General features: G+C 42.7%; 1 protein-coding gene across 2 annotated transcripts in view; it reads right to left on the minus strand.

Moving 5' to 3' along the window:
- Positions 1-12239, minus strand: part of CTNNA2 (catenin alpha 2) — a 944639-nt gene that overhangs the window by 66386 nt on the left and 866014 nt on the right. For both annotated transcript variants that reach the window (XM_074354541.1, XM_074354540.1), the window contains exon 13: positions 1499-1650. In XM_074354541.1, the coding sequence (XP_074210642.1) occupies positions 1499-1650 (152 nt within the window). The remainder of the gene's footprint in view (positions 1-1498; positions 1651-12239) is intronic.

Here is a 12239-nt window from a genome sequence, read left to right on the forward strand (position 1 = left end):
TAATCATGGAGTTATTATGAAAGAAAGACGTATTTAATTTGAAAACAGTCAAGCTGCTTAAGGATGAGATCAGCAGATGCTATTTGTGCTCCCAAGTGAAGAAGTTCAGTGGATGTTTCAGGACAAGCTCTAATGTCAACAAAAAGGGAAGAGAGACTCTTTCTGGTGATGCTCTCCTCCACCTGCTCAGGTCACCTTGGAAGCATCATGTTGTGTTCTGGGTACCACAGCTGAAGAGGACCAGGCATAGGTTTATTGACTTCAAAGATACCAGGATTTGGGGGAAGAATTAATGCCATATATAAAATCCTTGCAGAACTTGGTGTGTATTGTCTGATGAGAACCATGTATTACAGATACTTCTTGAAACATCTGAGGGACCACACACAGAAGATGAATTATTTATTGTTTTGCAGTATTTGAAGGGATGTTAGGGAAAGTTTTTCAAGATGCACTCAGAAGATAACTTGTGATTCTGCTGAGCTGCCTCCGAGATGATGACTCTGGAGGCTGAGGATGGGGATACAGCCCAGGGCTGCCTCATCCAATATGGCAGCCACCAGCCACATGGAGCTACTGAGCACTTTAACTGTGGCTAGTGCCACACGTTGAAATGATAGTTTTGGACACACTCAGTTACATAAAATATATTATTAAAATTAATTTCAGCTGTTTTTTTGCTTTGTCAACGTGTCTACTAGAAAATACCAAATTATGAACATGGCTCCCATGATATTTCTGTTGGACAACATGCTTTAGGATTAGCACTGCTGAAGCATCGTGTCCGCCTCTGTGTCATCGATTATGTTTTTGAACATTGAAGTTTATTTGAAGAAATAATTCTGTGGCTTAAAAAACTGTTCAAAAACTATTATGACAAACTATTGATAAGGCAAGGAGAAAAAAAAATTCTCCTCTTATTATGGAATATTACACGGCAGTTAAATGGAATGCGGTAAGCTACATGTCTGAATAGAGATGAAGGCACACTGTGAGTGAGCAAAGCAAGTTGCAACTAACACTTAAATGAGTTTTAAAGTCTCCTGTATTATGTTTTCTAGCGTGTGTCTACATATAATGGGAAAAACTATGGTTTGGGAGGCTCAGATCTACCTGACAACAGAAGACTGAGGTTGGGAAGCTGGTGGAGTAGGCGACAGGGAGAGGTTTGCTGAAGGTTATTTAGCTTTATTTATAGTGTCTGAATTATCTTTTACAAGGAGAATGTAGCCAGGAATCGCCTTATTGTCACCATCATCATCACCATTACTATCATTATTGTCACTGCTACTAAGCGGAGCAATCTCATCTCTTTCCATTCTGTGGCTTTCTTATCCTCGTGGGAAATAGCGTTAGCAAGAGGAGCATGTGGAGAATGGCAGAGGCGCCCCTGAGCTAATTTACCACGTAAAACTAAATATTTAAAACACAAACAGTAAATTCTCCGGGGTCCTTACTCGAAGCTCCAACCAGCTCTGAGCTCCAGAGGCGCACATACCCTGATCATCAGCACGGCCTTCCTGATGTCCCGAACGCCGTCGTACACCAGGCGGGAGGCGTCGATGAACTCATTCTCCTCAAACGGTTGAGGGACGCTGGCACTCAGGGCTTCGATGGCAACCTCCACTTGCTCAGCAAAGCGCGGCATCACTGGGTTGAACAAAGTGAAAAGCAGTGGATTAGGTAACCGTCCTTCCATGCTCCCTTGTGTCGGCCCCTAGGGAAGGTGGCAGGCTGTGGACATTCCAACATTTCAGTGGAGCCGGGTGCCCACCTGTCCAGTTTGGGGTGGATCCAATTTAGTGGTCTTTGTGCTACTCACCTGCAGCAGGGGAAGCAAACCGCTGCTCCCTGAATGGAGACGGTATGCAACAGAGCAAGTTTCTGAAGCCTGCGCAAGGTAGTGTGGTAATAAATACCCTGCGTGAGTCCGGATTTCATGTTACCCTAACCTGAGCTGAGTTCAACTTCTGCTAGTTCCTAGCCGTGAAACCTTGGCCAAGTCTCCTGAACCCTTCTAAATCTGTTTCTCTGTCTATAAAATTGGGATTTAATGGGCTCATGCACACAAATGCATTGGATGGTGCCTGGCCCTTAGAAGCCTCAGTAAACATGTAACTGACACCAAGGTGCCAAAGTCGTAGCCACTGAGCAGCAGACGTTACTCTACACACAGTAAAGAGTGAACGAGATGACCCGATCCACTCCATTTCGGTCTGAAAGGCACACCTTGTGGAAAGACTGCCTAAGAGGGGAGAGGGGAAACCCCAGGATTTTCCAGCAGAAAGGCTATGAAAAGAGATCAACGGACTCAAAGATAAATTTGATTTTGTTCCATTTTACCAGGTTTGTTGATTGCAAGATAAAACGTACACATATATACACACATTTTGAAACGTATTTGAATTATTTATTTAAATATTAAATTAAAATTAAAAATATATTTAAAATGCGGACTCCTCTTTCAGCAAGGACACACTGGAAGACGGCGGAAAGAAAACCCAGTGCAATATCTGGAATACTTCCACTGGCTACTTTAAAAATACTGCTGATTTACTGACGCTCAAAAATGAAAATTCAGTCTTTCAGCTGTTATGTTGTAATAGTCAATCCATATGGCAAATGGAAGCCAAAAACACGATTCATTTTGTTTACAAGGACAATCAGAGAGAAACATCATTCATCTATTTCCAGTTTTAAACTTTCATGCCTGATTCGTTGGTATAGTCATTTTCATCCTCCAAGGATACGTTAACATCCGTTTTAACCCCGATTGTGAGAAACTCTGCTAAATTACTTTACTCCCTAGGGTCAGAATATTCAAGATATAAAACATTCCTAGAAAAATGTATTTCTGCTAGGAAAAGTCAAACATTATTTTTTTAAAAAAGAAGGGCTGGAGGAAAATGGAGTAACCCGTCTTTCAATAGAAATGGTCAAAACGAAAGCATGGCAAGAGGTGAATTTCCTCCTGTGAGTAAATTACTGAGACTGGCTCTCTGTGCTATTTGAATTTTTCCTTTGGGCCTTTGAATTGCATTTTATATAAAAGGAGTTTGGAGATACCGAGCCATATTGCTGCAGATATGAATCAAATAAAAATATATTTCTAAAAACCACCACATTAAACTCAGACCATTTCAGCTATCCACTTGTGATGGGAATAGACTGTTTCACATGCTACATGATCCAGAGAGCTGAAATCTACTTCCTTAAACGTGAAAACATTTTTGGATGTGTTTGACATTTTCGTCTGAGAACTTTTCTTAAATGAAATCAAAAATTCATTTCTTTTCTCAAACTGAACATTCTAAATAATATTAATTCCATTTGCTGTCTAAGCTGCCATCATGACCATCAACGATTTTACAGATTTATATGATGGCACTAAGCTGCGCAAAGTTTCATCCCTTTCGTATAACTGACAAATGATTGGTACTCCCACATGTAGGTAAGACCAATAGTCCTTTAAGTCAATTAGGGAAAAAACAGAAAAGCAGACAAAAGATTAGAAAGGCAGTTCACAAAAAGGAAATCCCGTATTATTGATAAATACACAAGATGTTTGAGTTCACCAATGACTGGAAAAAATCACAGTGTGAACAATGAGATATCATTTCAAGCCTGTTGGGGGAATGGGCAGACAAGTTAAAGCTTAGAATATCCATCTTACTGAGCACGTGGGGAAAATAAAAAAGGGACCCTTCTACTATAGATGGAGCGAAAACGGAAACGCGCCATTTTGGCAAATGCTTTGTCAAACTCTAGTAAAATGTAATTTTCCAGTCAGTTGAGACATTAGCTAGGGCTTGGAGGAGATCCTGGTTAGGAGCCTGAGGACACTGGGGACCCAGGAATGTCTTTGTGTCTCTACAGTTAGATTTGTTTCTTGTGAGGTTGACTTTTCCAAGAGTTAATAATAACAAGAGTTATATTAAACTTGGGAATAATAGTTACGTTAAGGGAGTTCTTTCAACTGGCTCTAACCCAGACCTACTCAGAGCCCTCTAACTCAGGACTGTCACCTGCTCACCCCAGGTTCACAGATAATACATCTGGATGGGATAAAATGAACTTAAGGACATAAACTAGGAAATAGACAATATATTATAACGAATAAGCCCTGACATCAAGCATTGACTAGGAACAGCAAACTGAAAAGAGATGTCATTTGTAAGAAATTTTTAAATGCACAAGAGTACTGTGCATAATTAAACATCCATGCATCTTTATTACACACGCTCTGAAAGGAGAGATGCAACCTTACGTTACGGTGGTTATCACTGAGAGTGGGATTAAGGCAGACGTCCTAAGGAGGCCTCCAGTGAATCTTAATTCTGAAATAAATAATAATGGAAGGCAGGTATGGGCAAATGTTAATATTCGTTACACGTGGGGGCGGCAGTCATAGTCGTCTCTGTTCCTTTCGTTTCTTTGAATCTTTTCAAAACTCAGATGATTTAGTAAGAGATCAACGTATTATCCTAAAGGCTGTACCCCACCTTATAGAACAAGGCTCTGGGAAAATAAAGTCCTAGCTCACGGCCCAGAACGTAACAGAAACCAATGTGACCAACAGCCACGAGTGAGGCAGCCCCTCAGAAACTGTGCCTGTGAGCGAATGCTTGATAGTCAACCTTAAGAACTGTCAGCTGGAATGCTGGGTCTAGTACCCACCGCCCCCTGCCCGCTGGACCCTCTGCGTGAAGACCTTTGGTGGAGGCTAAAGGGGGAGCGGAGCTGTGTTGCTTTGTTTTGTTTCTGCAAGGTCACCCTGGGGAAGACCAGGCAAGAAGGGAAATGCAGGAGGTCACATGCTGTCTTTCTCCACCTGCCTCAAGCCCTGACTCTGTGCCCAAGGGAGACAGAAGAAAGCTAAGCTCGAAAGGGACCAGTTCCCTAAGGGACGCTCTGGGGCCCCAAACACATCCACTGTTGCTCTGAAACCCCGGGTTTGGAGAAGGGCGTCCAGCATGGTGTAGAGAATCTGGAGATTCAGGAGGTGGGGTTTTGGCACGAGCAGCACTTGGCAGGAACAAGTGCTGTGGACACGGCATCGTCGGAAGAGGCAGAAACAAGAGGCCGGGACAGAAAACGCCATCATCCTTCCAAGGAGGGGAAAACGTTAGAGGAAGAGGTGTGGAATCTTTACTTTTCAAAGAGGAACTCAGAGGGCAAGATAGCATTAATATCCCAATGACTTTATTATGCTCCCCAAGACGGTAAAACCTAGAACTTGAACACATTCAGTTTGATACTTATTATAACTGACAAGACGCCCAGTTCTCTTACCACAAGTCAGTGTTTTTCTGGATCTGACCCTTAAGAAGCTCCTCCTCCACGCTCCACTCCTCAGTGCTCAGTGCTGATCTATTTAGGGCTTAGTCAACTGCCACTGCTCCTTAACCAACATACCTTTGCCCCCCACATTTTGCTGCTCTCTTTCCCGTTTCAGTTGTAGCCTGTTTAGTTTTCAAAGTGGTAAGACAGACAGCAGAACAAAAGTTTGTAGGACAATGATCCGTCTTGACAGAACCTAAGACGTTAGTCTCACTACGACTGCTCCCAACACTTGAACCGTGAAAAAGGTAAACACTCCCCAAGTAACACTGAGAAAGAAAACTTCTCAAAGGACTTCAAATAGGTTGCCGATCCTGCCTCTCCCTAATTAAGACAAAACACAGCATCGCCTTTGTGATTCACACATTATATATTAACAGAGTTTCTGATACAGGGTTATATAAATAGAAGCTTCTTTCTACTTTCTGAATTTCATCCAAAAATGTAGACACACTTTACTGCTATTTGTCAGAAATCCTGGATCGCTCTTCATAGCTTATGCCCTGAAAGGGTGATCAAAGTTGGAAATAAACTTTTAAATTCTCGCGATACTTTTGTATGCGGAGTGCACACGAGGCCACAGGATGATGACATTCCAGGAGTAATGAAATCAGAGTTCAGCGAGCAGATAAAAATCAAGGTTGCCCCGTTCTAGCGCGGATCGAGATCCTAAACCAGAGGTGAGGAAGATCTGGACCGAATCCTCCTGAGAGACTTCAGAGGTGGGTTTCAGAGCACAGGGTTTCACAGCACAGTGATTCAGTTACCCTGTCTACAGATTCTCTTCTCATTCTTCTCCGTTATAGCCCATCGCAAGGCACTGAACACAGCCCCCTCTGCTACACAGCAGGACCTTGTTGCCTATCCATGCTTCCCTCTGACAGAGAGGGGACTAGAAAAGTTCTTTATCAAGATACAAACTCAAACATCTGACACCTGCCTCTAATTCCTGTCTGTCTCTGTCTCCACACCTACTCCTACACATACTCAAGTGTTCCAATTAGGCTGAATTATTTATGTCTTCAGATGTGTCAGGGACCTCTTCCATGTCATGCCAACACGTCCATGACTGTTTTTTTCTCTCATACCAACGTGTCCTTCTTTCTTTGGCCCTGGTGAATACCTCCTCAATCGTCAATTCCCAGTTTAGGATTGACCATCACTCCGAAGTTGGTGGTTCTCCACCACTGCACGGCACCCTAATTATGCATGCGCTATTATAATATTTAGTACACTGCATTCGGGTTGTTTGGGTTCATGTTTCACATGGGAATCACTTTCCGGCAGCGACCATCTCTTCTTCATTGATTGCATCTTCAGCCCTCATTTTGCTTCTAGCACAGCTCACCCACCCAGCGGGGAGGAGAATGGGAATGGAAAGAAGGGGGTGTAAGGAGGAAGTCATTTGTCATCAAGCACTTCAGAGACAAAAAGAGCAGTGTCACATTTCCCCTATTAAGTCTCTCTCTTTCTGCCCATCATTTTCTATTAGTCCACTAATTTTATTAAAGGGTTTCATGAGTCATTAGCCCAGTTATGAGTGGACATTCTTGGCTTGGTCTCGAGGGATCCTTCAGAAACCTTTCAGGGCTGCTTAAGTAGGTTCTTCACCACTGAGCATGGAGAAAGGCTCATTGTTGTCCCCTTGACTGGTTCACTGAGCCCAGACTATCGTATCTGCACGCACAGGGGTCACCCGATTGCGGTGAAGTCCAACAGCACACTCCCTTGAGTATGTTCCTCACATATGTTTTATTATTGGGACAGAGAAGAGAAAACAGACCAAGACCAGGCCCCTGATCTATAGAAATAACTAATCTAGTATGTGTTAATATAAAAAATAAGAGTATTTGAAAAAAAAATCTAGAAAGCTAATAATGTATCAGGACCGGGATTGAGTTGTGGCCAGTTCCAGTGCTGGGACCCGTAGATCGTACCCTTGCTCCCATCACAGACAGGCGCTATGCCTTCATTTTAAGAGCGGAAGTTAGGTCATGAATTTAGCTGTTATGAGAGTAACTGGAGCCAGAAAGTACTGATGTGGGGACTCTTGGAGGGGTGGCAGTTCCAGTATCCCCCTCCATCAGGAAAGTACGACTTGATGATGTTCTTTGTAAGTAATGCACTTTTTCCTAAAAACGGTTTCTATCAGACCCTGCTGAGGAATTTTTCTTCCAGTGCCCCCCGCCCCCCGATTAGATGTGGGGGTTAATAGGAGAAGAGGACATAAAAAAGAGAATGCTGGCAGCCACTGGGGGCCTGAATTTGCCCACAGAAAGTCTGACTGACATTTACAAAGACTCTGTGCGTACTCTGACAGCTCAGCACACCCATGAAGCATCATCAGAGAGTGAGGAGCCTGTTTGAGGCTGAAGCTCCAAGCCACGTTCAGTTGTAGAAGCAAGAACTAACACAGACTGAAGCTGTAGCAACACATGTGTTGCCTTGGTACCACTCAAGAATGATGGAGGACAGACCGTAGCATCTAGCCATCAATTCACGTTGACTCAGTCACTTGAGTAAAGAACTTCAAGATCTTTAATTAAGTCATTAGAGGATATTCTAGGGGAACCCCTCCCTCAATCCCAAACAGGGACCTTTCAAAATCCTGAACTCAGAATCTTTTTTTAGGGCTGCTTAGGTTTCTACATACTGGACAAGAAGTAAATAATCACATGGATCTCTAAGTCTACCTCACGAACAGTGGCCCTTTCATTACTGCATGTGATTTATAGACCTGTGTACTCTTAGCAGAAGTAGAGGCTTTCTTATAAGTACAAGAGTGGCCATAATCTTGTTGAAGCACTTGGCTGGGATTTCCTGTGTCATCCACGCCTTTACTTCTGACGTTAATTTTGAACGCTTGCTCTAATATGGGTCATAATTTTCATCACCACTCAGCTTCTTCTGAGATTAATGTTTGATTCTTTGATCCTAAGTCAAATGAAATGCTCCCTAGTTACATCATCAGTTTTCTTCTTCCCTCTGATGTGTGCACTGTTGTCTTTGAATTACTAGTAGCTAGCTCTGTCTTGTTTCTCTATGCACTTTCTCAAATCTGTCCTCTTCTGTTCCAGTTCCTCTCTCCAGTCACCTTGTGCCAATCTTGGCCTTTCCTTCCTCACTCTCTAGATCCGCTATTGTCCTCTCCACTCCTGGCCAGACACCGTGTAACTCTGTCTTGATTCAATGGATCTTTTGGGTTTTGGAAGTCACAGGACAAGGACGTAAGTACATGGTGCCAGAAGTTAAATATGTCTCTACCAAATCCATACTGTGGGATCTGTCCACGTGTCTTAATCTTCTCTCCTAATGATGCCAGTCATCACCTTTATTGCCTTCCTGCATTTACAACTATGTGTGTGTGGTGGTCGGCCTCTGAGATGGACCCCTCTTTCCTGGCATTCATGCCCTTGTGTGATCTTCTCATCCTGAGGGTGGGCTGGAACTAGTGGCTTGCTTCTAACCAACAGAATATAGCAAAGGGGATGAGGTGTTATTCTGAGATGAGGTTACGAAAATGTGCTGGCTCCCCATCCTGCTTGCCTTTGATTGCTCTCTCACTTGCTTACTCGGATGGAAGCCAGCTTCCAATGCAAGTAATGGAGGGAGGCCTCTGGTCAACAGCCAGTAAGGAACTGAGTGGGGCCTTACATTCAACAACAAATGAGAGATGGAGGCCAACAACCACAAGTGGGCTTAGAAATAGATCTTTCACCAGTTGGTCCCTGAGATGGTAAAATACCTCAACTGCATTCTTGCAGGAGACCCCGAGGCAATGGTACCCCAGCTAAGCTATGCCGGTCTCCTGACTCACGGAAACTATGAGACAGTAAATGTTTGGAATGTTATTCTATTAAGCTTTGGGTCATTTGTTACACAGCAGTAGCTAACTAATAGAATATGCTATGCCGGAAGTAGACATACCAGTAAGAATAATTAGCAAGACATATTAAAACTGTCTGTTCGTTTGGAGCAGGTATGCTGATCTAGGTTTCTGCTATATTTATTACACCGAGGCAGAAGCATAACTGAACCTTGATATTTGATTATATTTATTTACAAGTTAGCCAAATTGAACCTCAGTTTACTCAAGTGTAAAACAGCTGGACTTCAGGTTTTAGGTAAGGTTTAAAAATAGCACATTCAATAAATTTTGCGGACAGTTTTGTGAACAAGCATAGGCAGTACTTAGCCACCGGGAATAAAGGGACAAAATATACATGATCTTACCTTCAAGGGACAAAAAGTGTGGGACGTATGTAGGATGCTTACCATTGTGTCTAGCACAGAAAATTCAGTAAAAGGGTCTTGTTAATTGTCATCTTCACACCGTGACCCTCGGTATCTATCCATTCATCCTTTTCTTTGTCTACAGCAGGCAAAACCACCCCATCTCCTTGTCTCCTTTCCATGGAGCCTGGAGATACAGCTACACGATTCATCAGCAAAAAGTGGGTCTTGTGGGAGTGAAGTAAACTGAACATAGCACACAAATGAGTGCCGAAAACTCTGAAAATTAGAACGTTGGTACAATTAATCTCGAAAACTGAGTTTCCCTCCTTCGATGCCCTTCTCTCTCCTTGGTGGGACCACATCATCCCTCTGATGGCTTTGCATTTTTAATAATGAATTTCCTATGAAATCTGCCCTGAGGACAAGATTTTATAAACTCCACTCCTAGAATTTTCATTTTATCTTTAAGCCAGTGTTAAACACTGTATTCCATTATGACCTTGCCAGATCCACAAGGAAAGGAAATCTTTAAAAGTTAAGAGAATTTACCAGAAAGTTCATAACTGAAAAAAAAAAAAAAAAAACAAACCCAGCTTCCATAGCTCAAATTAGAGACTCTTTCTAAAAAACCTCCCAGCTTAACCTAATATTCTTGAGAAAGTGTTTTCCTTCTTTCTCAAACATACACCACTATTTTTATATTAGCTGATTGACTGAATTTGAATCTTGATTAAAGGGTCCTCAAGTGTTTTTTTTAATGTGAAGGGTGGAGTGGAGAAATAATATTTAAGTTCTTTAAATTTAAATCATATTCTGTCTAGTCCAGTGATGCGCTAGCTTTACTGTACTTTCTCTTGGTAACTATTAATCAAGTTAGATGTGAGTCCTGGAAGCCAGGAGCCAGGACAAAAGAAATACAGCTTGCTTTTCCCCCCATTCCCTGGTAACGACTCATCAGCTGTTACTACCTCTGCAACCATCAGCATCTTCCTGGCAAGTCCTGATCCATACCATGTGCATTCTTGGACTTCTCTTTCGTCAGAGCCAGTCATCTGCTCCCTCCGCTGGAGTTCCTAAAGGCTGCCATTTTCATAAATTCATGTTTGGAAAATTATCATGTACATTTCAAACACCAAAATCAAATTCAAGTTCCAGAAGGCCATACATAACCCATGAGCTGAATTGTTTGATGAAAGATGAAAAAGGACTGCTTAGAAGAAGAGAAAAAAATCCTCTAAATTCCATCCACGGTACCTACCCTAAGAGACTCGGGCAGCATCCATCTGCTTTTGTCTAGACACAAATGCCTTTCCCCAGGGAAAGAAAATGCTGGCTTGGAAAGTTCCTATATTTTAAAATAAGCATTTCAAAAATAATCACAAATGGCTTATAAGTTAAGAGGAAAGGATGGCACATTTAATTCTGAAACTTAAGGAAGGAGTAAAGAATTGAACATGACGCCCTATTTAGCTGACAGTATTTGTGGAAACCAAGCTTGGTAAATAGTTAATTTTGGCATCCGTGAGGTTTAAAAAATTAAGATATAATAAAATAATCGCTAGGCATTTACTGCTCTTGATCTAAAAGATTCTGATCTTGATCATTAAGCATGTGATTTAAAAAAAATCCTAAAATAAGGTATTATATTGCATCAGTTGTTTTTCATTTACATTAATAAACAGCTTTGAGCTTCAGCTCTAATCAAGGCTGGAGGAAATGAAAAGGTAGTCGCCGATCTCAAGGGGTTAATATTAAATTAGGAAGCAACACACACACACACACACACCCCTCTAGATAAAAAGTAGAAAGCAGACAGAGAAAATAGATGCATTAAGACAGACACGCGGGCAAACACAGAGTGTGCCACACAGGGCAGTACATGGTAGGCGCCTACTGGGTGACGATGGAAAACAGAGCACAGAGGAGTGGGATTGGCTTGTATGGTCAGAGAGAAGACTTCTCCTCTAGGAAGAAACCCGCTCGTGCTGGAGATGTAAAACACAGAAAGGAAAATCAGGCAGGGAGGTCATTCGGGGGTCACTTTGACCAGAATACACAGAATTCTTCTGGGTCTTACAGCCATCTGTTATTTCAGGTCCTCTAGCTACAAGAAAGCGTCTTATTTTTCCTTAAAAAAACTATTCCAGGACGATTCTAATGCTGTGCTGCGTGTGCCCCCAAACAAGTAACTGTTGGCATATTCCTCCTTCCTTTGATTCAAACATCCATTACTGACGCGGGAGGGGTTCTGGGTTAAAGGAACTGACGACCGTCTCAGTTGTGCACAGTTAGTACATCCCGGCCACCAGGTCCCGTGGGCTCCAGCTCTGGCCCTCCCAGACAAAAGACACAGGCCCTCCTGCTCCTCCACTGCCACTGCCGTGGATGCTGGTCCCCGACGGCCTCAAAGTGAGAAGGAAGTAGCATGTCCTCTTCGGTCTCCGGGATTCTGAGTCTGAGATGTGCCTCATGCCCCGCTGGAAATTCATGCCTTCTTTTTGGTTTGACTTTGACAACCGGGTCCTAGAAAAATGCTCGTTCTTCCACGGCGTTGCTCCAAACTGATGGCACATAAATGTGTAACTGTGAGCCTTCCTTTGCCCACCTTGTCCCATCCCCTCTTCCACGTTAGAGGTTTATTATTAGGCTAAAATTGTTTCTCT

The sequence above is a fragment of the Camelus bactrianus genome, chromosome 28 (genome assembly GCF_048773025.1).
Source record: "Camelus bactrianus isolate YW-2024 breed Bactrian camel chromosome 28, ASM4877302v1, whole genome shotgun sequence".
Classification (NCBI taxonomy): domain Eukaryota; kingdom Metazoa; phylum Chordata; class Mammalia; order Artiodactyla; family Camelidae; genus Camelus; species Camelus bactrianus.